A 26,928-nucleotide genomic window follows, 5' to 3' on the forward strand; every position below is an offset into this window, starting at 1 on the left:
CTGTAGGCAGACATGGCTCTCAAGAGAAGACAGGCTATGTGCAAACTGCCCACAAAATGAGGTGGAAACTGAGCTGTACTTTCTAACCTCATGCCCAATGAATGACATTATTAGAGAGACATATTTCCCTCAAATTAAACAGATCCACAAAGAATTCAAAAACAAATCCAATTTTGATAAACTCCCATATCTACTGGGTGAAATTCCACAGTGTGTCATCACAGCAGCAATATTTGTGACCTGTTGCCACAAGAAAAGGGCAACCAGTGAAGAACAAACACCATTGTAAAAACAACCCATGTTTATGCTTATTTATTTTCCCTTGTGTACCCTTAACCATTTGTACATCGTTGCAACACTGTATACATACGTAATATGACATTTGTAATGTCTTTATTGTTTTGAAACTTCTGTATGTGTGATGTCTACTGTTAATATGTATTGTTTATTTCACTTTATATAGTATCTACCTCACTTGCTTTGGCAATGTTAACACATGTTTCCCATGCCAATAAAGCCCCTTGAATTGAATTGAATTGAGAGAGAAAAAGAAAAAGAAAGAGAGAGAGAAAGAGAGAGAGAGAGAGAGAGAGAGAGAGAGAGAGAGAGAGAGAGAGAGAGAGAGAGAAGGGGACAGACATCAACAGAAAATAACTGACAAGTCAGAGAGACAGAGAGAGAGAGAGAGAGAGAGAGAGAGAGACAAAGACAGAGAGACAGAGAGAGAGACAAAGACAGAGAGACAGAGAGACAGAGAGAGAGTAAAGAAAAGAGTCCCCTCATCTTGCTGGTCCTGGAGCTGAGTTCACATACTTAATAATAATAATAATACGAACACACACAAGCCTCAGGACCAGAACATCCAATCAATCAGAATAAACCAAATTACAACACAGTCAAAACAACTACATTGCTTATTGGGAAACACAAGCACAAACACAAAGCAAAATGCAGTGCTATCTGGCCCTAAATCGACAGTACATCGTGGCTATCTATTTGACCATGGTTACTGATCAAAACCTTAGAAAAACCTTCACAATGTACAGGCTCAGTGAGCACAGCCTTGTCATTGAGAAGGGTAGACACAGGAAAACCTGGCTCCCTGTAGAGGAAAGGCTGTGCAACCACTGTACAACAGCAGAACCTGAGACAGAGCTGTATTTCCTGACAACATGTCAAAAATATAAAACAATTAGAGAGTGTCATTACCCCAAATTTGAAACCCTTCTTAAAGGTTTCAAAGACCTCTCTGATGAGAGTAGGCTACCCGTTCTGTTGGGGGAGGACGCAGAGAGCTGTGGGTTGGCAGCGCACTACATTGCTGCCTGCCATAAGTTGAGGGACAGTGTCTGACAGTTCAATCAACCTGCAATGTCAATGTCCTCTACTGTATGCTTATTGTTATTGTTCAATGTCTGGTTATTTTGACCCTTGGTTATTGTTGTTACTGTTGTCCCATTGACAATTTTGAATCTCGTTTTTTTTTCATATTGTAAGTATCCAAAATAAGCTTTGGCAATATGTGCATTGTTACGTCATGCCAATAAAGTGAATTGAATTGAATTGAGAGAGAGAGGGGGAGAGAGAGAGAGAGAAAGAGAGAGAGAGAGAGAGAGAGAGAGAGAGAGAGAAAGAGAGAGAGAGAGAGAGAAAGAGCGATAGAGAGAGAAAGAGAGAGAGAGAGAGAGAAAGAGCGAGAGAGAGAGAAAGAGAGAGAGAGAGAGAGAGAGAGAAAGAGAGAGAGAGAGAGAGAGAAAGAGAGAGAGAGAGAGAAAGAGCGAGAGAGAGAGAAAGAGAGAGAGAGAGAGAGAGAAAGAGCGAGAGAGAGAGAAAGAGAGCGAGAGAGAGAAAGAGCGAGAGAGAGAGAAAGAGAGAGAGAGAGAAGCACTAACTTTTGCCTGCCTGGTCACAGGCAGAGCAGTTTTGGCTGGTCACACGACACAGAGTTGGTATGATTGATTGTTGCCTTATCTCAGAATATCTGACTTTGAACCGTACCCTCCAGCCTCTCTCTCTCAGCTCCGGGAGTGGGGGAGTGGGGGAGGATGGTGGGTGCAGACGAGCAGGGAGTAGGCCCAGGGCTACCACCACTTGTTTTCCGCAGCCAACGGGTGTGAGGGGAAATATCTCGACTCACAGCAGGTCCCAAATTTCTAGGAAGACGACCCACCTGTAACATTTCGTTTATTGACTTACTTCCCTTTTGCTTGACGAGACGGCGTGAGATACGCTTGTTTGACGTGTGTGTTCGTTAGCAATTAGATAAGCGCTCACAGTGCACAGACAACACAAGGGTCAAATGAGAACTCAATCAAGATAAAAGCATAGAGGAAGACCGCAGACACCTTGGTTTGGGACGACTTACTGAGGTTAGCCCTTGTGATGGTGCCCGTATGGTCTGAATGGAAGGAGGTACTCAGTGACTTCTTTCCCTTTTGTTCTGTACCCTCTCCCCCTCCCACCCACTCCCCTCTCCCTCCCTCCAAGTCCATGCACGGACAAAAGTCATCTTTAAACAATATTCAATATTTCACTCCAGAGCGCTGAGTCCTCCGGGGCCAGACTCCGTCTATGTCTGTGTGAAGAAATATGAGCCGTCCGTTAGGAGAGGGAGGGCCCCCCTCAGTTCCAATACATTTGGGTTCAGGGAGTGAGGCTGGCGATGGAGACTAAATAACACACACAAAGAATGACGGGGGAAAACTGGTGCTCGTGATTAGAAGGGGCCTCATAAAAAGAGAAAAAGACATTCATTTAAATGTGCGTATACGTGAACAGGAGTTTCTCCTTTCTTGTTTGGAAATGTTGACCAATTAGCTTGGTTGCCGAGAGTCTCGTTCCCAGACGGTTTCACGACTAATCAAGTGCCGCTTTTGTTTCCCCTCTGAAAACAGTTTTATGGTTGAAGGGCCGTAATGCCTGGCGGTGGAGAATGCCCTTGTGTCAGACATACTGGTCGAACAAAACTAACAAGCAGCAAGCATATCTATCTGGGAGTGGCCACAACATCGAATGGGTATCACGTAAAAGGTACCATATTCATTTCCTAAAAACAAAACGCACCACGCTGATCCTCTCTTTGAGAACAGCGGACCTAAAGTGAGGGTTCTTTCTTTCTGTCCCTCATTCATGGCAGAGTGGGAAGCTTTTCGGTGAAATCACCGTGCAAGAGAAGGTGAGTAAGAGAAGGAGGGTCATGATTTGACAGTAAGTTTCCTCATTAGGACACACAAGCCATACAGACCTACAGCATCTCTCCCCTTCCTCTCGTCTCAGTAGCCTTTAGGATGGCTTGGAGCTGGGAAGCACTTCAGGAATGGAAAAAACAATATCCCAACTTCCCTATGCCCGGGTTCCTTTCTTTTTTCTCCTTCAGAAAGGTAGCTTGGTCCCGAGCTCGTTGTTTTTCCCCGGCATGCAAGGACAAGCAACGTTTACATTCGCTCCTGAAGCAAACCAGGGAAGCGTAATTGCTAATGTGTTGGGTTGATGTTTTCTTCAAGAAGCACCCATCCGCTCCCCTGAACTAAACAAGGGGGTTCAGTGTGCGTCATGCCAGGGCCTTGTGGCTTGGCAAGACGTAGCGCCACGGCCATAGTATCCTCATTGACGTATTCATTTATATTTCCCTGCTCCGCATACACAGATGGAGCGACCAAGGGGTGGTGCTGGCGGGAAAAAAATGCTTCACTTGTCAATAATTAAAAACCAGCATCTGACAATCTGAACGGAAACCAATCGGGGGAAGAAAACGACGACAATGAGGTGAAATGCGAGCTTGCTCACGACGTCACGTCAGCGGCCATCGTTACAAAATGTCCGGTTCGTATGGCTTCTCATCCTGGACACTGTCCAAAGAGGCAGGACAGTCTTTTTCAAATATGCCAAGGGGAGAGCAGCTCCCCCGTCTCTCCTCCACTCTGGGGCTTTGGGATGGCTCACTGTCAAATCCCCAGCTCTGCTGCTTCACTTACCCACCAAGCACAGTCCATTCGTTAACCTAACGACTACCGTCCTCATCAATCACACTTAGGGTGACTTTGGAGTTTGCCTGGTTCTTCTGTCCGTAATAACCACAGGCCTCTCTGTCCACACATCTCTGGCCATGCAGCCTAACTGCAGTTGTTTTGGGGAGAAAGCTGCTGGAGATTGAAACAGTAGATGCTGTGTTACAGATGGATACTTCCCAGGCTGGATTTTCCCTCTCCATCCAGTGCATCACGAGGAGGAGCGGATCACTCACGGTTTAATCACCGCAGGGTGAGCAGAGCAGAGCGGGAGACCCTGGGACAGTGGGCCCACTGGCAGACGGCTGGCCTGACCTCCATTCTTAACTACAGAGCAGAGAGACAGGACCTGCACTAGTCTATACACAGTGCATGCACACACACACACACACCTCCCCCCCCCCCAAAGGTCCACCAGCTAATTTGAATGAATATACAGTACATGCAAATATTGTTAAATATAATATAAATATAATGGGGTAACATGTCAGTTGGAGCGCAGAGGAAATACATCCGTGTTGAACGGCACAGCAGATGGGCAGAAATGGTATAAGGACAGAGCGTTGATTCAAGAAGCATTCTCCACTATAACACAACAGCTAAAAACAATACTTGACTGAACACACTCACTAAGACAAGACATGCATTGCAAACATACACACACGATGTGAGAGGAACCAGTTCAGCAAACCCCTAGTCTTCTATATTTTACCAGCCATACGGTAGTTTATTTTTCACTTCTTTCACCATCTGTAGCAACTTTCCCCTACAGACGGCCACAGCTGTTCCGTTTCATGTCTGCAGTCCTTTTTATATGGCGTCCCAAATGGGTTCACCACACAATAGAGGCTCGTCAGTGGATCACATGGTCTCAGTTTCTTGCCTTGGCACTGAACCAGTTGAAACCTCTTCAAGATAAAGGACAGCAGTGCCCCCACCGCAACGGACAGAAGAATTACACAATTCTAAGAATGCATTTGTAATGCTGGAAATCCCTCTTCATCCTCCGGTGTCCACTCTGACAGTTTTCTGACTGAACCCAATTGCTCGCCGGATGTTGCATGTTACGAGCCTTGTGGCTATGCTCCCTCAGAGACCCACTCTCCACAGAAGAAGTGTAGCCTAGTGGTTAGAGCGACCCTCCTGTAGGGTTTCACTCCAACCATGTTACTGTAGAGCTACCCTCCTGTAGGTTTCCACTCCAACCATGTTACTGTAGAGCTACCCTCCTGTAGGTTTCCACTCCAACCATGTTACTGTAGAGCTACCCTCCTGTAGGTTTCCACTCCAACCATGTTACTGTAGAGCTACCCTCCTGTAGGGTTTCACTCCAACCATGTTACTGTAGAGCTACCCTCCTGTAGGGTTTCACTCCAACCATGTTACTGTAGAGCTACCCTCCTGTAGGTTTCCACTCCAACCATGTTACTGTAGAGCTACCCTCCTGTAGGGTTTCACTCCAACCATGTTACTGTAGAGCTACCCTCCTGTAGGTTTTCACTCCAACCATGTTACTGTAGAGCTACCCTCCTTTAGGTTTTCACTCCAACCATGTTACTGTAGAGCTACCCTCCTGTAGGGTTTCACTCCAACCATGTTACTGTAGAGCTACCCTCCTTTAGGTTTTCACTCCAACCATGTTACTGTAGAGCTACCCTCCTGTAGGGTTTCACTCCAACCATGTTACTGTAGAGCTACCCTCCTGTAGGTTTTCACTCCAACCATGTTACTGTAGAGCTACCCTCCTGTAGGTTTTCACTCCAACCATGTTACTGTAGAGCTACCCTCCTTTAGGTTTTCACTCCAACCATGTTACTGTAGAGCTACCCTCCTGTAGGTTTCCACTCCAACCATGTTACTGTAGAGCTACCCTCCTGTAGTGTTTCACTCCAACCATGTTACTGTAGAGCTACCCTCCTGTAGGGTTTCACTCCAACCATGTTACGAGCCTTGTGGCAATGCTCCCTCAGAGACCCACTCTCCACAGAAGAAGAATAACACCTGTTTGGACTGATGAATATTCACCGGTTTCACTCCAACCATGTTACTGTAGAGCTACCCTCCTGTAGGTTTCCACTCCAACCATGTTACCTACCGTAGAGCTACCCTCCTGTAGGTTTTCACTCCAACCATGTTACTGTAGAGCTACCCTCCTGTAGGTTTTCACTCCAACCATGTTACTGTAGAGCTACCCTCCTCTAGGTTTTCACTCCAACCATGTTACTGTAGAGCTACCCTCCTGTCGGTTTTCACTCCAACCATGTTACTGTAGAGCTACCCTCCTGTAGGTTTTCACTCCAACCATGTTACTGTAGAGCTACCCTCCTGTAGGTTTTCACTCCAAACATGTTACTGTAGAGCTACCCTCCTGTAGGTTTTCACTCCAACTCTAATCTAGCACACCTGATTCTAATAATTAGCTGGTTGCAGCGAGGCCTGGTGTAAACCTCCAGTAGGTTTACTCTCCAGGAACAGGGTTGGAGACCTTTAGTATATACCAATAAAGGCCCTTTTATTTAAACAAATATTTTTAACCCATTTTTTGTGATTACAATCTTTCTCATCGCTGCAACTCCCCAACGGGCTCAGGAAATGGGAAGGTTGAGTAATGCATCCTCCGGAACATGAGCTGCCAAACCGCGCTTCTTAACACCCGTTTGCTTAACCAGGAAGCCAGCTGCACCCATGTGTCGAAGGAAACACCGTTCAACTGATGAACGAAGTCAGCCTGCAGGCGACGGCCTGCCACAAGGAGTCGCTAGAGTGCGATGAGCCAAGTAAAGCCTCCCCATGGCCAAACCCTCCCCTAACCTGGACAATGCTGGGCCAATTGTGCGCCGCCCTATGGGATAGAACCCAGGCTGTCGTGACGCCGCAACACTGCGATGTAGTGCCTTCGACCGAGAAACAAATCTCGTCCGTTTGCACTGGGCCGGCTGGAAAGTGGCAGCTGAAGTGAGAGAGCTAGGGCACTGGGTGGCAGGAGATGAGCCTCTCTCAGTTGCTAAGATCCCCCATAAAGACGGTTACGATATTTCCCTACTGACTGGCACAAATCACCGGCTGCAGCACATTCCTGTAGCTCCCTGGACAAAGACGGGAGAGGAACTGACATTTAAACACAGTGAATACTGAGATTCTGGGCCTGACCCTTTTGTCTCTTCCTCCCCTTTCCGAACCCTCGCTGCCACATTCGTTGGTGTGTGTGTGTGTCTGCATCTGTGTGGTTTAAAAAGTACATCAGTTTGCGTCACCGACACGCCGTCATGTGGCATGGCAAATCAATGTGCAGGACAACAAGTGTAATATTCCAAGACAGGCGACAAGATGAATGGCTTGTTTCTACCTCTCTGCGTTCGCTTTGACCCATGTACAGCTACGTAGCGGTCGCTTGGCAAAAAAAAAAAGAATCCTGGCGGTAATTAGATGATTAGCACAGTTTTCCCCGCTCAGGCCTGAACAGCATATGAGCTGTCTGCCCACCATTAAAATGAAGTCCTCATCAAGTCCTAATACAATCACAGTGCATACAATAAAGACTGAGCAATGACTAGCGCTGAGGCTAGAGGGGAGCAAAAGACAATGGGACTCTTGTTGAATGGCATGTGGATACAAAGAGTCCATTCTCAGAAGTTAGCCAAAGCTGCTGTTCTGAATCGGGAAGAGACGTCTGTGTCCTGAATTCCTGAATGTTCTTAGCTGTTAGGGAGAGCTATAGTTTGACACATGCAGTTCCTAGGCTTTAACTCCTTTAAACCAGACAGAAAAAACAGACAAGAAGAAGAAAAGCAAATATCCAACATGGAGGAGAGGAGAAAATATCAGTCCTGCAGATTTGAGGCCTGCAGATTCCTGTCAGCCTAGGTCTCATAGATAACCACCGTATCTCATGAACAAAGAAGAAAGAGAACAGCGAGTTTCAGAAAGCTTGGCACATACCTCTGTCTCCCCCTCTCTGCTGCTGGGGATGTCTTGGGGTGACTGGGGCATTAATGCAGAATTAATTAGCCCAACTTACCCATTGCCAATCCCCCCATCCGTCCGTCTGCCCCATTGAGACAGCATCGCATCTCTAAACACATGCCAGGCCAGCGCACACTATGCTACACTAACGCTAATGCTATGTAGTCTAGCCTCTGCTGCTCAAAGCTGGCATTGTCATTATAAAAACATTTTCTGTCCAAATATGAGATTTTGTAATCAGCTAATCTCTTTTATATTTATTGTGTAATAGGATTTAAAATGTTATGGAATCACCCAAATGCACTGGTTTGTTGAGAGAGAGAATGAGTTTTTGCTTATCAAATGAACAACAAAGAAATTGACAAAGACGAAGGGATAGAAGGTCCTCAAAGCAGTCAAGATGACTAATTGGCCAGCACATCCAGCGATATTAAACAGGCAGTGTATCAGATGATCTGATCCTGGCTATCTGATCCTGGCTATCTAATCCTGGCTGTGCTAGTCCTTTGGCACTGGGGTCTGGGCCAGCTGTTGGATTTCTCTAGTCGGTCATCTACACAAACATGCTATTACTCGCTGATATCAAACGCTATGACAATGAAGCATTTTTATGAATGAGCCCCAACCTCAATTACAATGAATGGTACAGTATGTGTGTGTGTGTGTGTGTGTGTGTGTGTGTGTGTGTGTGTGTGTGTGTGTGTGTGTGTGTGTGTGTGTGTGTGTGTGTGTGTGTGTGTGTGTGTGTGTGTGTGTGTGTGTGTGTGTGTCTGTGTCTGTGTCTGTGTGTGTGTGCGTGCGTGCGTGCGTGCGTGTGTGTGTGTGTGTGCGTGCTTGTGTGTGTGTGTGTGTGTGTGTGTGTATCTCTGTACTTACGAAAGAGAGTGTGGTGGCACAGTCATTGTTATAATCATAGCTATGGCAGTCGGGTGGTTAGTGGGATTTGGGGGGGGGGGGGTTGAGTGGGTGGGTGGTGGTGAGGGGTTCCCAAGCCACAATGTGTACTGCAGTAACCACAACAGAGGTTGTGGTTTATCCCACAATCGCCTTAAATAGCGGCAAGTTATTGTACTTCCACATCCTGTGGAAGGGGAGGGAAATATAAAACCGCTGTAACATTAGAAGAGCCAAAAGTCAGCCGGTAGATATTGCCAGATTTGGTTACTGTCAGCAAAACCCCTAGGAAACACAGCAAACCACCGTCTTTGTGTGTGTGCACCATTACAAAGGAACGGCTGGTCTCTTTTCCCTTTCCTTGTTTTCCAGCAGTGGCTGATGATCTAAACTGGCAGATAACTAGACTGGTGTGTGTGCTCTGTGTGTAAGGCCAAGTCCTTTCAAAACCCCTCTTCGCCCAACCTGTGGAGGGTTGCGCAAAACTCTCTGGACATAAATGCTTGCAGTTCCAGGCCAGTAAAACAAATAGACTGACTCTTTACTTTTGATCAGAACCTAAAAGTTACAGTGCCTCGAGGATGCATCGTCAAAGCTAACTAGTTTACAGTGCAAATCTGTTTAAGAGCTCAGAGGGAAATAGGTCAGACGTCTTTACAGTCCTTCAACACACGCAAACTGTTTGTTCATCTCTGCCGCCAGGGTCAAACAAGGTAAAGCAGCAACAAAACATATGTAACAGCAGCCCTGTAAATGTTCACATACAGTTGAAGTCGGATGTTTACATACACTGTGGTTGGAGTCATTAAAACACGTTTTTCAACCACTCCACAAATGTATTTTTGGCAAGTCGGTTAGGACATCTACTTTGTGCATGACACAAGTAATTTTTCCAACAATTGTTTACAGACATATTATTTCACTCATTTCACTCATAATTCACTGTATCACAATTCCAGTGGGTCAGAAGTTCACATACACTAAGTTGACTGTACCTTTAAACAGCTTTCAAAATACCAGAAAATTATGTCATGGCTTTAGAAGCTTCTGATAGGCTAATAGACATAATTTGAGTCAATTGGAGGTGTACCTGTGGATGTATTTCAAGGGCTACCTTCAAAGTCAGTGCCTCTTCGCTTGACATCATGGAAAAATGAAAAGAAATCAGCCAAGACCTCAGAAAAAAATGGTAGACCTCCACAAGTCTGGTTCATCCTTGGGAGCATTTTCCAAATGCCTGAAGGTACCACGTTCATCTGTACAAACAATAGTACGCAAATATAAACACCATGGGACCACACAGCCGTCATACCACTCAGGAATTGTGAAAAACTGAGTTTAAATGTATTTGGCTAATGTGTATGTAAACTTCCGACTTCAACTGTAGGTCCACTCCGTGACATGTTCTCTCATCCAGCTAGTGATATCCTTCAATTGTATTGTGCACAGCAAAAACGGAGAGAAGGATGAGGTGGAAATGTAATTCAATCAACAAGGCCGAGTTTCTGTTATTTTCTATTAGGACATCATTCCTCCGAGCTAGCCGATCTGTGGGCTGCTTTCTTTATTTCCACATTGCTCGCGACCTTACCGCCATAATTTAGGCTAATCAACCCGACCATGGATGTCTTTCTCCCTTTACAGGCCAGGGTCTCTCAAGCCAAATCACCCAACCAGTCCACAGTGAGGCCTTCACCCACCTTCAGCTTCCTTAAGCATCACTCAATGTCCTTCACCCTCCATTTTGTGATTGATTTCACTTCCACTGGCACTGCAGGGCGGAGACTGGTGTCTCTCAAACAGGCCAGGGGTGGGTTCCCTGCACTTCTTCTTGTTCTGCTGTTTGTTGAGATGCAAGACAAAATTCCCAAAAGGGACACACAATAAATCATTATTAAGTGACCACTATCTTGAGTCGGCAATCAAGGTTTGCATTAAAGGACCAGAGTCTTATAAAGAGTAACTATCCCACTTGAATGATGAGACAGCTGTCCACCATATAGGTTTTTCCAATACCCTCCAGTCTCCTTGCTCTTGTCCAGAAGTGACATGAAGTCATGGTTAGCAGACTTAATAGAACATTCAGTCTGACCACAACACATTAAATGGAAGAAGACGCAACAGCGCCTCTTCAACCTCAGGAGACTGAAGAAATTTGGCTTGGCCCCTAAGACCCTCACAAACAATTGAGAGCATCCTGTCGGGCTGTATCGCCGCCTGGTACGGCAACTGCACCGCCCGCGACTGCAGGGTTCTCCATAGGGTGGTGCGGTCTGCCCAACGCATCACCGGGGGCACACTGCATGCCCTCCAGGACACCCCCATAATCCAGAATGCTAGGTCAGTACAGGTGCATCAAAGCTGGGACCGAGAACCTGAAAAACAGCTTATATCTCAAGGCCAACGGACTGTTAAATAGCCATCACTAGCCAGCTACCACCCAGTTACTCAACCCTGCACCGTACAGGCTGCTGTCCTTATACATAAACATGGAATCACTGGTCACTTTAATAACTAAACACAAGTCACTTTAATAATGTTTACATGCTGCTTTACTCATTTCATATGTATATACTGTATTCTATTCTACTGTATTTTAGTCAATGCCACTCTGACATTGCTCATCCTCATATGTATATATTTCGTAATTCCATTATTTTTGTGTGTATTGTCGTGAATAGTTAGATATCACTGCACTGTTTCACTACACCTGCAATAGCATCCTCTAAATATGTGTATTTGACCAATACAATTGGATTTGATTTAGCCATGGGACCACTAGTCTCACTCAACAGTTTTATTTCATCTGTTTTTTGCCAATAATACTTATCTTGGTGAAGAAAAAAAAATATATATATATATATAAATCTGAACATTTTTACAATATAATTTGTATGATTTTAACTACCACTACAACAGTTAATCACACCAACAACTTTCAACTTTACAGAAAACTATCAAGACATAAGCCATCAAAGGCTACTATAGCATCCTGTATGGCTTGCAACATTTTAGAATTTTTTTCTGCGTTCATTAAATAAATGGCTTGAAGCGGTTGCTTCAGTCAATGTCAAAATGGTTGTTGGCTAATTCTAACCAACTGGTCCTGCTGCCCCCAAACCAAGTGAAAGTGGGCTGCTGGGAAAGTGAAAGTGGGCTGCAGATCACAGAGGCTTCAAAAGCCAATGCTATCCAGCAGCTTGACTGGCTGCTAATGAGGGGTGATATTTGTCTAAGAGGTCAAATGCCTAGAAGATAGGGTCAAGGACCTAACATCTTAAGCCATGACCTTTCCCACATGTTGAGTGCTCCTGTGATAGTGAGACCAGTTGCCGGGCTGAGAGCGAGGCTGTAAATTAGCCCTGGCCACTCTGCCTGCTCTGTAGTCAAAGGGGGGCCCGCCCTGACACCACATTGTTCCTAAAGATGACACATGATGTGACGGTTGAACAACGCACAGAAAGCCCTGGTTAAGACTGATATCCCGGCCCATCCCCCCCCTCACACACACACTCGCCACTAAGTAGGGTAAGGCACGTGGCATTATATCACAAACCTCTCCCAAGAATATACCATGTTGCACAATAATTCACCAAGAGTAAGCATAAAGATAATAAAATGCAAATTATGTTGTCAACTTTGCAAGTTTACACACACTTTGTGTGAATTTGCACAATAGTTGTTTTTGAGAATTTTCATATTTCCCTGAAAATTTTCAATTTTCCCTGATATTAAAAGTGATATACTAAGTTTGCTGTTAAATGGGTTGGTGGCAGGATAGTGTTGTCACGAGGGTCCCCTTCTTCCACCCCTTGCACAGGCAGCAGTGGGGGATACCTTGCCCTGGCATTTAATTACTGACTTCAGCTGAAAAACCCCACCTTCGGCATCGGTGCATGAGGTCAGCCTCTCTTCAGATGGCTTGTAATCAACAGAGCTCTAGAAATGCTCCACTGCTTTAAATAAGACAGAGGAAGAAACTTGATCCTGTGGGATGAGGCGACAAGAGACAGAGAGAGAGAAAACGAGATGGAGAGAGCGAGAACACACTGCAGACTTCATTCTACTGAAGGCATACCTCTGTGCTCTGTGGGAACCATCTATTTCTTCTCCCTCTTGTTCTCACTCCGATAGCTGATTGACAATCAAAGCTGAAAACAACTTTAGCTATCAGAATGCTCGCGAGAGAGAAGTACCCATGACATTTAAGCCACAATGAGCCTGAGCGAATTGTATACTGAACAAAAATATAAACGCAACATGTAAAGTGTTGGTGCCATGTTTCATGAGCTGAAATAAAACATCCCAGAAATGTTCCTGACACACACAAAGCTTATTTCTCTAAAATTGTTTGCACTCATTTGTTTACATCCCTGTTAGTGAGCATATATCCTTTGCCAAGATAATCCATCCACCTGATAGGTGTGGCATATCAAGAAGCTGATTAAACAGCATGATCATTACACAGGTGCACCATGTGCTGGGGACAATAAAAGGCCACTCTAAAATGTGCAGTTTTGTTACACAACACAATGCCACAGATGTCGCAAGTTTTGAGGGAGTGTGCAATTGGCATGTTGACTGCAAGAATGTCCACCAGAGCTGTTGCCAGAGAATTTCATGTAAATTTCTACACCAGATGCCTTCAGTGTTGTTTTAGAGATTTTGGCTGTACATCCAACTGTCCTCACAACCGCAGACCACGTGTAACCATGCCAGCCCAGGACCTCCACATCCGGCTTCTTCACCTGCGGGATCGTCTGAGACCAGCCACCTGGACAGCTGATGAAACTGAGGAGTATTTCTGTCTGTAATAAAACTATTTTGTGGTGAAAAACTAATTCTGATTGGCTGGGCCTGGCTCCACAGTGGGTGGGCCAGTCTCCCACCCATGGCTACGCCCCTGCCCAGTCATGTGAAATCCGTAGATTAGGGCCTAATTTATTTCAATTGACTGATTTCCTAATATGAACTGCAACATAGTAAAATCATTGAAATTGTTGTATGTTGCGTTTATATTTTGTTCAGTATATTTGAGAAAAAATGTATCTGTTCCTAAAAAATATAAGTGCAAAAATAAACTTAGGAAATTAGTGTCAATGTTTGACTTGTCTACACCATCGATCAATTTAATGTAATGTTTTATGTGTTTATTGCTAATCGGGGATTTCTTTGTGTCCCATTATAACGTCATTGACTGATGAGTTCATGATTTCCTGGTGAGGCCGATTATACAGTATATGGACAGAAATCCTCCAAAGGCCTACACTTTTGTGCTTGGCTCAAGTTAAAATGAGCTTCCATTCCAGCCCAACTAAAACTTCGTACTGCATAGCTCCCACAAGGGAACCCCAATCCTATAGGCCTATTCCAATCATCAAAAGCTCCATTCAGATATTTGACCAAAATCACTACATAACCTCCTTCAACATTTTAAACTTAAATTTGCCAGCTGTCAATGCAAAAATCTGCAAAAACTGAACAAAAGCTTTAAAAAAAAAAAAATATATATATATATATATATATATATATATATATGATGACAATATGATGCTATGGGAATGTAAAACTAGGTACACATTACACCGAGCTCACTTAAGCTTCTGGAAACCATTTGTTGGAGAGTGGAAATGGTTGTAATTAAGGTGCTCGGTTTTCCTGGTGGAACAGAGCTCTTTCCAAACCTTGCAAGTGAAAGCTGGTGTTTGTTGCTGTCAGTGGAGGACGGAGCCCCCGCTGCCTTTCGCCAATGAACATTTCTCTATCGGCTATTTGCACTGTACTTCACTCTCAGGGTGAGTTTTCATGGCACAAGAACAACTCATATCAAATGGTGAAAACACACATTTTTTACAGACATTTTGAAAACATTTCTAGATAAGGATTTAACTCGTGGGGAAAACATAAAACCCTATCGACTTGATTTGTTAATTAGTATGTATTTTCCACTCTTTAAAAGCCTTTGAATAGAAAGCCTTTGAATACAATAATTATTAACAGGAGAGAAATCAAATATAAGGCTGATGGCATGTTGAAGTTTTTATATGTACCAAATAGTTAATTTGCTTGTGCTGAGTAATCGTGATGGAGAGAGTGTGTTTTGAGGCAGCTGACTGTTGTCACACAGTACCAACTTCTGGCCCGTTGGAAACAGCAAAGGGACAGGGCAGTGCGAGGAGTTTGGCAGATTTGTCCTGCTTTTCCCAGACTACTGCTGTGATGAAATGATGGTTGTCTGCTACAGATAACATTTGTGTCTGCATCCTGAGAGAGCGTGGTGCTGTGTTGTGCGGTGAACTGTTGGGTCTGGTGAGGGCAAGGTGAATCAACCTCCTTCAATACAAGGAATTTGTTTTGGTCGGGTGCTTACTTAATGAGTAGCCTGTGATTGTTCCTTGAAAGAGTGAAGTCAACTACGTACATTACATTGGCCTGCGCTCTCTGATAAGGTCCAATTGAGCAGTTAACCCCATCCAAGTGTTTTTATTTTCAATTAACAGTACAACTTTATCACAGGTTTCGATTTCCTATGATCATATGGAGTGAGGCCAACATTTATGCAACTCCAATTTTTAACAAATGTTGACTTGTTTAGAGAGTTGAGAAACAAAAGAGGGACTTACCTGCGTGAACAAAGTAGGCCAAGTAGAGGTCAAGCTCCTTCACAGAAACTCCAATGTGATGAGGCTGCACACACAGCCCTGGGTTCGAGCACTGTGGGGACTTTACCAGCCTTTCGCCATCAGTACTTTCGAGGGGAATACCTTTGAATAAAATGACCATGACCAGATCCAACCTCCAGACTTTGTCGGCCTGACGCAGGCAGTCGATCCTCCTCATCTTACCCTTCTGGTCGGGGTTGGACAGCACGCAGCACGGGGGCTTCTTCCCGGTGACCGTGAGCACAAAATCCTCCCGGAACTCTGGCCGGATGTCCTTGCGGAGCTTGGCCAAGAGGCGTGATGCCCACTTCTGCTTGACCTCAGGCTTCTCGCTGAGCAGCTCGTCCTTGACCGCGCGCTCCTCTTCCTTAGACATGCGCTTCTCATGCTTCTTGAAGTACTTTCTCTTGCGGGCCTGCAAGTTGAACCATGTGTAGGCAAACGCTCGCACGTGGGGCAGCAGAGCTTCGATGAAAGGATGGAACTCATCCTGTGAAAGAGAGGACCACAGGAGAAAATAATTAATGATTTGGTGGTAACATACATTCATAGTGAAACATTTTGTTTATGCAATCGAATAAAAGGCAAAGCAACAATAATCATTACAATTAATCTTGTGAAATCAGATATACATTGAGTAAACACTAATTGACATGTATCTGAAATACTCGGCAATGAAGGAACGCAATAAAGAACATGCACTACTTCTCTTTGATAGAATATCATTCCAAAAATGATTTTTAGAAAACAAACATTTTCCATTTCAGAATAATATGCAATGTCTGCCACGTTTGTATTTATGAGTATTTACGTCATTTTTTGCATTTGGGCCCGTTTCATTAACACACGGAGAACGGGCTAACGGAGGAGTTTCTCTGGACCGTACGGACAAAGAGGGAGCAGTGTGAAATACGGCCGGTTCTTGGCTCTCTGGCAAGAATGTGGGTCTGTGGGTGTCTGCCAGAGAGGTGATAGAAAAAGCAACAGCCGAGCGGGAAAGCTGAATGTCTATTTTTAACAGTTCGCCATGCAAACATATATACATGCGCGCACACACACACAAAGAGATGTACAGGCAGAAACGTTTCGCTCAGAAAGACTGGTACATTATGTGGGTTATTAGCAGGGAGAGCTGCCTGCACAGCTATTAGGGGAAGAATGTGGATAGATGGCATGTTGTGGATCAGTCCGTTACACCTGCTACTAGCACAGTCACACACTGGACAATATGCTCCCTCTCAAAATCTGGCCTCACAACCTAATACAGGCCATGTAAATGTTACAGCACGACACTAGGCCAGAACTATGCAGCACAAAGCAACCAGGCAACAACCTCTTAAAACTACTCTCTCATATTTAAAATAGTCTCACGTCTGCAAACTCACGCCAAAATATTTTTGAGGAACAAATAAATTGTAATAATAGATGAATGACCACAACCATTAAGTCTATTGAACAAACGATCATTGACGACACAATGTTAGCCTGGTCCCACTTTACTACATTGACATTTTAGATTAAAAAAATAAACGCAGCTGAGCTACCAAAGAGACGAAATGTAACTAAACTCCTTTGTAGAAATCCTTATTATATACTAAAAGCGTTCATTGCCGAATGAGAAAATAAAAGAGCACTGGAACCTGAAATCTGTCCTAGTTATATACAACAAATCCTCTCCGTACAGCACTTTGCTATATCAGCTGATCTAACAAGGGCTATATAAATACATTTGATTTGACACACGGATACACCGTTCTAACCCAAACTTATAAGTGTACCAATTCCAAACACTCCGTTTCAATTTTGTACCAGCATGCCACACTAGATCACGCTATAAGCAACGGAGCAGATATGTTTCTCTTCTAGGTGAGTGTTTACATGCATATGTACAGTGAGTATGCTGTGGGTTTTATGGGGGGGGGGGCAAGCTACACTAGGCACGGGTCTAACAGGACATTTTAAAATGCACCAATCAAATCCAAACAAATGCTATAAACAATGAGAAAGCACCACTCCATCAGAGACGTATATTAATTTCCCAAATACACTCAGTAGAGGTTAGTGAAGTAGTGAGTGGTCTGGAGTAGGCTTCACCTCAGGCCATTTTACCACCCCAGCCAGTGCAATGTGTACTCAACCACAGATGTAAGATCTTAATTTGAGCCAGTGCAAAGTGTGCTCAAATACAGATGTAGTATCTTAATTTGAGCCAGTGAAAAGTGTGCTCAACTACAGATGTAAGATCTTAATTTGAGCCAGTACAAAGTGTGCTCAACTACAGATGTAAGATCTTAATTTGAGCCAGTGCAAAGTGTGCTAAACCACAGATGTAAGATCTTAATTTGAGCCAGTACAAAGTGTGCTCAACTACAGATGTAAGATCTTAATTTGAGCCAGTGCAAAGTGTGCTCAACTATAGATGTAGATCTTAATTTGAGCCAGTGAAAAGTGTGCTCAAATACAGATGTAAGATCTTAATTTGAGCCAGTGCAAAGTGTGCTCAACTACAGATGTCAGATCTTAATTTGAGCCAGTGCAAAGTGTGCTCAACTACAGATGTCAGATCTTAATTTGAGCCAGTGCAAAGTGTGCTCAACTACAGATGTAAGATCTTAATTTGAGCCAGTGCAAAGTGTGCTCAACCACAAATGTAGGATCTTCATTTGATCCCGTGCAAAGTGTGCTCAACTACAGATGTAAGATCTTAATTTGAACCAGTGCAAAGTGTGCTCAACTACAGATGTAAGAGCTTAATTTGAGCCAGTACAAAACATGCTCAACTACAGATGTAGGATCTTAATTTGAGTCAGTGCAAAATGTACTCAAACATTCATAGATTAAAGAACTTTTTCCTCATCTTGATACGTGGAAATACTGTACCTCTGACTGGGATGGCATGGCACCATCCTTTTCATCAAATTTCAAAAGGACTCACACTCACTTGTCTCATAGGCATGAAAATGGTATTGTTTTAAAAACCAGTAAATGGCATTTCCAACTGAAGTAACTTCAGCCAATGTGCTATGAAATATAACTTCTTCATGGCTGATATGAGCATTGTTATCTGTGGTTTCTGTAATAAAATATACAGTTCCCCAGTCTCTGGGCCACTTGAACAATACCTGCATAGTCTACATTCTGCATTTTTGCTGCTTTTATACATAAATAAAACACACATGCACAGGTGCCTCAACCACTTCATGTATAGGCCTCATTTCAATATATATAATATGCTGCATTTCCACTACTAGAGTAATGTATATTTACTGATAAAAGTGTGTCAGTAGAAAATGTTAAGTTGAACTTCCAGCTGTGAAGTTTGTTTTCTTTCTGTTCACCTTGGTGACAAATCTAATGTTTCCAAATAACAGGCCTGTAACAACAGCTCATGAATAACTGTCATTTAGAAAAGCAATGATGGTCATCCTCTCCTACTGACACCCACGCCACAACACAGAGGTACTTATGGGAGTGTGTCGATGAGCTTACTTTCTCCTCTCCATGCCCACAACAGTAAATAGACTCAAACAGAGCAGACGCCTCGCTAATCAATTGGAGCAATTACACAAAGGTAAATCTTCGAACACCCTCATGTAGGCCGTAAGGGGCATGTTTTTCCAAAGCCATGCAACGTGCACAACTGTTTCTATATCTGCATCTTCTCCACGTCTAGACACAAACACTACCATGTGCCTCGAAGGCAGTACGCAATGACAAATTCTGGCAATTATCAATAGTTTTTCTACAAATGCACAAAGAATGTCAATGTTCAGTTCTAGGTATAATATTTAATGCTTTGCAGTGAACAAAAAATATGGAAGTGCTTTAGGCCCGCCTGTCTTGTATACGATTCGACCCACAAATAAAACTTGCCAGATTTGCCAAATATATTTAAAATCAATTGAAAGACTTTGATTATAAGTATTGTTTGCCCAAATATGACGATTTTATTACATACAGCGTCTTTGCAATATATCATTCAACTGTCAACACTTAAAATTTGCCAATTAGTACAGATTCTGTTTTATACAGCTGAGATGAATTGTAGTACATGTGAATTACCCTGGTCATGTTTTAAGAAATAAAACAGATTCAGGCAAAATGAGGATGAATAAATATTTTACATACTCAAGCGAGAAATTTCTCCAAATGTCCCTTCTCAAGTTAGTGTCCATCAACTAGTATGAGGTTTCAGTCTTCTCCTTTGGGCCCATTTCACTTATGTCTTGTTGTATAGGCACTGTACAACCGTATTAAATATTAATAGATACATATTCAGGACTCATCAGTAATGCTTGGCACTAGAGGTAAATTAGCACTAATGGTTCTGAACAGGTCTTCCATTGTAACGGTTGGCAAGTCCAGGACCAGAACCCATCATTGCTATTAAGTCAGGTACTTGTCATTTACATACATTTGTGTGGTCATAGTTTTAAAAAATGTTTGAAAAAGGGTAGGCTATATCCCAAAATAATAATGAAAAGTACATGTATGAAAACATGAAATCAACTTCGGGAAATATGATCAAAACTGAAATACAACTGACTTGAGACAAGGCCAATAGATAGGCCTATTGGTGGTCAATATGAAATCAATTTCAAAAATCAATTATACTGTGGCCTTATGCAGCTCTAGGCAATGAAAACTATTCCACACACACAGAAATCCATCCGAACTTTCACAACTACAAATCCGTTTCTGCCCTCCAATAACAAGGAAAAAAGGGAAAAAAATACATGTTGTTATAACATTGTAATATGTGAACAATTATAGTTACAATTAATAAGTGCGCTTTTTCTCTGTCAATGTACATTTGTATATGGGTCCTCTGTTCTGTCACCTCAACAAACCCCTAACATAATGTATGGAATATGGAGGGATCTTTTCTGTGCCTTCCTGACGCGCAGCTGCAACTTTCCTCCTGGAGATCTTACATTTACCCCAGGCTACTCGTACTGAGAATATCTTCTCATCTTAAACAAACCCATAACTGTATTATGATACATTTGCTAAAATAATATTTAGATTTTTTTTAGGAACGACAGGCGGATGATGCTTTTAAACATTAACGACATTTACGGATATGCAACTGATCATGAAGCAAGCTATTCCACTAGCGTTCCCACCTTGACTAACTTTAGGTCATGCCTACAAACCACCATATTTCGGGTATCAAACTCTACCAACAATCATTCAAGTCCAAGAAAAGACAACTATCTTAGAGCACAGAAAGTTGTTGAGTAATTCTTAAATATAATCGAAGTTCTTGAGGAAGTGCATAGTACATGTCACTCATAGTGCGCAAATAAAAACAATACCATCCATAAAAATCCAATATAATAGTAGCCTAGTAGCCTATTTGAAAAGTGTAATGTCCCAACTTGTGTTTTCCCCGTGCACATGGTTCACCACAAAGTTTAATGCCAGCGAGTGGCAAAGTGTAATGCCAGAGAGTGGCGGGGACTCGATACTGTGAAACAGTTTTAATTTGGATCATTTTTGGATACAATTTAGACCAAGAAAATTGCTGTATTTTAAATATTGTGTTCAAAGCAGTAATCGCTACAAAGTGACAACAGACATGGATGTTAAACATCCAAAGTGCAGGGACCTGGAAGCCGACCGGGGGAAACTTTGGAAAATGATGTACACCATGTTAAAACATTGTGTGCATTCATTCATATCAAATATGTGGAAAGACGCGCCGACAACAAGGTGCACATGTAACTTATAGGAGAGGCCACCTTAATTTTGGGATTGAAACTCTGGATACAAAAAGTAGTCCAAGTTAAAGCGCGCTTGACATCGAGATAGTCAATGTCTAGTATTAACTAAAATATAATATACGTGTGTGCATATATGTAGGAGGTAGGCGCCATCCGCCATGTGGTAGTTAGTTCAGACGGCTCTGACAAACCAGGAATGCTGAATCTACTGCACACAAAGTTACATGCCTTGAGCAACGTTAGCCCATATCACCCTGTCCCTGAGGAAGAAAGCATGAATGCAATACAAATGGTTAGAGACAGATGAAAGGCTCACTTACCTGTGTTAGGCATAGTGGAGAATACATGTCTGTTGTATCTAATCTTGGATTTGGAGGGTGTATGTATGCGTGTGTGTGTGTGTGTGTGTGTGTGTGTGTGTGTGTGTGTGTGTGTGTGTGTGTGTGTGTGTGTGTGTGTGTGTGTGTGTGTGTGTGTGTGTGTGTGTGTGTGTGTGTGTGTGTGTGTGTGTGTGTGTGTGTGTGTGTGAGAGAGAGATTGTATGTGTGTGTGTTTTGGTTGCTGTGACGGGTCTGCGTGTTTATGTGTGTGAGTGTGTGTCCGTGTCTGCTCGTGTATGCGTGGTGGCTGTGTCCGTGTGTGTGAAAAGGGAAAACAGGAGAGACAGGGAGAAGGGAGAGAGAAAAATAAAGCCTGCTTCTTGCTTTCACATTTCCAACTCTGCGAACTGCAACGAACGCTTCACCGCTGCATAGAGCTGAACTTTAACCCCGCCTCGAGTTACAACGCTTCCACTCTCCGCATTCATCTACCGTACAGTGCAGTAAAAGCCGTAGAGCAGTCCCTTTGTTGGAGAACTCATAACTTTCACCAGAGGCATATTAAACAACAAAAGAAAAGTCCCAACGCAGACTGGCTGTAGCGGAGGTTTAAAATCACAGGAAAGAGGAAAAAATAAGGGATCTTCGAACGGTGCAAATGTTGATATATCGTATTAATACCGTTACAAAAAAAATATCTGATTGTCAGACGCTCGTTCTTCTGGACTCGGTAAGAGATCTCTCATTCACTCCACTGAAAGGTTGCAAAAACCGAAAGCATTGAAGGCATGTGGTGCGGCTTGCTTCACCGTGGAGCGAACTCTGGCATGAGTCTGTCGGATTTACGAACGAGAAGGGTGCGGTAGCTAATGGATCTAGTAATGCCTCTGAACACCCAACCAATTGCTTATTGCTGAAGCCCGACAGATGGTTTCCGTTTAGAAAATAATCTTAAACAGGAGACGATACATTGAATCCGTTTTTCGTCTGTCCTGTATATGGCGGAGAGGAGGATTTTGTTCTTTGGATTACATACGAGGATTCAGCACCCGATCTACATTTATATAAGGTTGAGTGTCGAGCACGTTGTTAATCTTTTAACCGCGGAGAGTAGCTACAACAGCATGCACGGAGTTCCATACAGCTACAATTCACTTTTGTCCACTGTGTGCGGAGGACAAACTCTTGTGCTCACCTCTCAACATAGCTCCCAAAGTATCGACGCTTTTAAGGAAGTAGGCTACTGAGACCAACGTCAATGCAATGAACATGCGGAACAGTAATGTAGCCTATATGCCTACATAGTCTGCAATGTAGCCTGCAATGAACATGCGGAACAGTAATGTAGCCTATATGCCTACATAGTCTGCAATGTAGCCTGCAATGTACATGCGGGACAGTAATGTTGCCTATATGCCTTCATAGCCTGCCATGAACATGCGGGACAGTAATATCTCGTCTACATAGCCTATTTAAAATGTTCAAATTATAAACTGCCTAGTTGAGCCTCTTCGCCCCGCCATGATATGGCTTTTCAAACTGATGCAAACAATGCGAACCTATTCATTTAAATCAGGAAGAGCAGGGATCGCGTAAGACTGCAACACCAACACTGCTATAATAAATGCTCTTATATGATCTTTAAAGCAAATGAGACGGTGTATAGCTGGGAGGAGAAAGCTCGAGGGATCACCACACGGTCGATAGGAGATATACCGCCCCTTTTGAACAAATGCTACACTTTAAAATTCGTCGGACTAAGTAGGCTTTACTGTATTCCATATTCCAACTATCGACATGTACAACAAGTTATAGCCTAATTATAATTATTGGTCATCATTGACATTAATAGTCTATTAATATGTTACTAGGCTATTAATCTATTAATAGTATTGGCTGATTGTAACTGACATATGCTACATTACATGCAAATCAATGTCTGCGTGGCCAATTTATGTCTATTTGCAAGAACTTGCACAACACATTTCATCAGAGGGGTGCACAGCGAGTGCAGACCCCAACAATTCAATAAAGTGCCTTAAACTTTACATAACACAATCCCCATACATACACAATTATATAATATAAACGAGAGAGAGCCATATGAGAGATAAGATTAGGCTACCACTCATTTTCATAACTCACATGCCATTATGTAAGCATGAGCAAGATCTTCTCCTATCCACAGCGAAGCTATGTATATTATCCGAAACCAAAGCGTCGCGCAACTCCAGCACGCACGCATTAACTAACGAACACTTGATGCTTGAATTTTATTTCAGAGTTTCAATCATAACCATCTATACAAAATAATAAATTTTAATGAAACACAATTAAAGCATCAAACAAACAATTATTTACTTGGCAATAGTGAACACAACGTGCGTAAAGCATGCGTAATAACTTGGGTATAGAGCTTATATCAAAAGACTGACCAACATCTTACAACATTCCATAATACTCCTAAAGTTCCATACTACCCAAACGCCTTGGCATCGGTAGCCTATTGTCTGCTTCACCTGCCCTTAATCGAAATAATGTCAACAAAGCAATACTCGCATTTTAGAGGCTCATTTACAGTGTGTTTTAAACAAAAGTAAGACAAATACTAATTAGCCTACAGTAAAGGCATCCAACATTTGGTGTGACGAATAATTTTGACGGATTTTTCTTCAAAATATCAGATTGTCCTGACAAAAATTCGAGCAGCCCGTGCAGAATCACTGGATCAAGTGTGTGTGTGTGTGTGTGTGTGTGTGTGTGTGTGTGTGTGTGTGTGTGTGTGTGTGTGTGTGTGTGTGTGTGTGTGTGTGTGTGTGTGTGTGTGCGCTGTCCGAATTTGTTATTAGTGAACAACTTCCGTCCAGAGGGAGAAGTCATCTGTGCGCCCTCTAGAAAATCACCAGGGAAGCGGCCACAAGTGGCGAGTGTGGTCTCTGCTGCATCAGAACACTCTCCACACACACCTGCACCAAGACAGCGAGACTCCGCAACCAAATGCATGCCTGTTCACGGTCTAAAGGTTCATTAACATACCAACAACGCCAAAGGTGCACTTGCAACGGTTATTATATATTGCTATTACAGCATAATATAATAATAATATAAGTAGGCAAAGGCTGCTTGCATTTACTGAAAGCCCTCACACCAGCCTGAAAGGGATATTACGCAACCGTTATACCTCACTGAAGTGTTGATTCACTATATGGACTATAGATCGTGTGTTGCTCAAGTAATTCATGTTAATAAATACCTTGAAGCAAATACAAGCCACACACCATTGCGCCACATATAACCGTGCGGCGTAAGGAAAATGGTCTACGCATGTTGTTCACTACCTCATGTGCTTGAACGGACACAATAGGTTCAGGAGATGTATATTAGGCTACTGTATTTTCTCATGTTGCAGCGCATAGAATCTCTATTGAAAATCGGCTAACCTGCTAACGGCATTTTGCCAGCCTCACGGTATCCATGCCGTCAGTGCGACGCTAGAGCTCCGTCCACTGATTGGACTAAACTCTAGGATTTGAAGCCCAGCATCCATCTTATTGGACAAACCCATATCAACATAATTTCTCGGTATGCATTCATCTGCAATCGCTCGTTTACTCTTTAGAACAACTTGTTACCACATAACGAAACAATGTATCTCTCACTCTGGTCGCTAGAATGGCCTAGCAGACGGCAACACCGAGAGGGCAATGCTCTTCTGTTTTGTCCTAATGCCAAGTTTATTTGGCGATATCAAGATATCCGCATTATCAGCATTTGCATACATAGCTGGCAACACAGACCAGTCTGACACAGACTCATCAAATCCGTTTACAAAAGCAGAAGACTTCTTAGCCTACGTTTAACCTGTGTATAGTCCGTACACACCACGTTTATGCACATGTCCATTACTTCCCAGTGTAAAAATAGAGGGTAAGAGGTATATTTGCACGTACCATTGTAATGTATAAAGTGAATATACGTGAGCAACTTTAGACTGTTGCGACGAAGTGAAAAAAGTACAACTTGCTTCCGGTGTGAGTATTTTACACTGAATCAATTAAGTATAATAAAGCCCAACGGAAAACAGTTCTAGTTTTATTAATCCCCAAAAATAAACAATGTCAGGGAGCCTTTCTTCACTCCTTCATATTTGACTGAGGTCCAAAACCGTCTCAGCTTGGTTTGATAGACTTTGTGCAGAAGTTGCAATCGATTCAGTGAGTCCCCCCCTTGTTCATTTCCGCAATCGCTGCAATTTGCATAGTAACCACGCGAACCCGGGCGGCAACGGAACGCCACTTCTTTCTTGCCATCTCCTCCCCTCGCGGAGTCACATAGCCTAGTGGCAAATCAGAGTCCGAGTCGAGTGCCATAGACCCCGGTCTGCGTTCTGCTCCCGCACGGAAAAGCTTTTTTTTCACCTACATTTTGCTGCATACCGCACTCTCTTAACCCTTCCTATAAATCTACGGCGCGCTTGGGACAGAGGGAGGAATGCCGCCGCTCCTATATTGCGAACGAAAAAACGTCAATAAATATAGGCTATAGCGCGTTCTTGCTGCTTTAGCACCAGAGCATTGTTGCAATGCTGGACATTTAAGCAGTATTATACCGTCACAATGAGCATCTATCTAAGAACTCCACTGATGGCGTAGTTTACGGCTGGTCGACTGAAACTAACACCAATTCTTTACAGTGGATTTTCTACTGCTTCCCAATGGAGATATGGCAAATATCAACCATAGGTGTGCCGGTGGGTCGTATTGAATTAGAAGGCATGCATAATCATGTCATATGACAGTCGTAGGCCTGTTTGATGCTTCTACCTTCAATTTAACTGCGATTGGATTTCTATTTCTGAACTGTGTGGTAGCAGGCAAGTTAAGCAGCATATCGACATGACTGAATTGTTGTGGGATGTATGTAATACTGTGTTGATTTGGCCCTTGCGGTTGAAAGCAGTTAGATATTTTGTGTGAAAGAGACCTATTCTGTAACTGTAGCCGATATAGCTGATATTATGTATGAGAGTGTGGCTAAACATTTTACAACGGGCATGACACGAAAAGTGGTGGTGTTGATTATTTGCTCAAATATCCAAATAAACAGAATTTCTCAATGACAATGTGTTTTTTGCTTGTTATATGAAGTAGCCGAGCCTATGAGTGCGCACGTTTGGGCTAGCAGAGGTAACATTCCACGGAACTCTAATGAGTGTTTCTCATTGAGGTCAAAGCCTCTTATCATTCTTTTGAGCAATGAGGGGCGGTGGTTCCCAGGCATGGTGACGTGTACATGTCAAAACGTTTGTATGTGTGTGGAGACGTGCTGAACAGAACGCTATTAACCTGCAGTAACG

At 43.1% G+C, this 26,928-nt stretch overlaps 1 protein-coding gene across 1 annotated transcript in view; it reads right to left on the reverse strand.

Moving 5' to 3' along the window:
• LOC135525043 (nuclear factor 1 A-type-like) overlaps nt 1-26,928 on the reverse strand; it is a 311,631-nt gene that overhangs the window by 222,246 nt on the left and 62,457 nt on the right. Inside the window, exon 2 of the mRNA XM_064952810.1 lies at nt 15,488-16,016. Within this exon, the coding sequence (XP_064808882.1) occupies nt 15,488-16,016 (529 nt within the window). The remainder of the gene's footprint in view (nt 1-15,487; nt 16,017-26,928) is intronic.

The sequence above is a fragment of the Oncorhynchus masou genome, chromosome 31 (genome assembly GCF_036934945.1).
Source record: "Oncorhynchus masou masou isolate Uvic2021 chromosome 31, UVic_Omas_1.1, whole genome shotgun sequence".
In the NCBI taxonomy this organism is placed as follows: domain Eukaryota; kingdom Metazoa; phylum Chordata; class Actinopteri; order Salmoniformes; family Salmonidae; genus Oncorhynchus; species Oncorhynchus masou.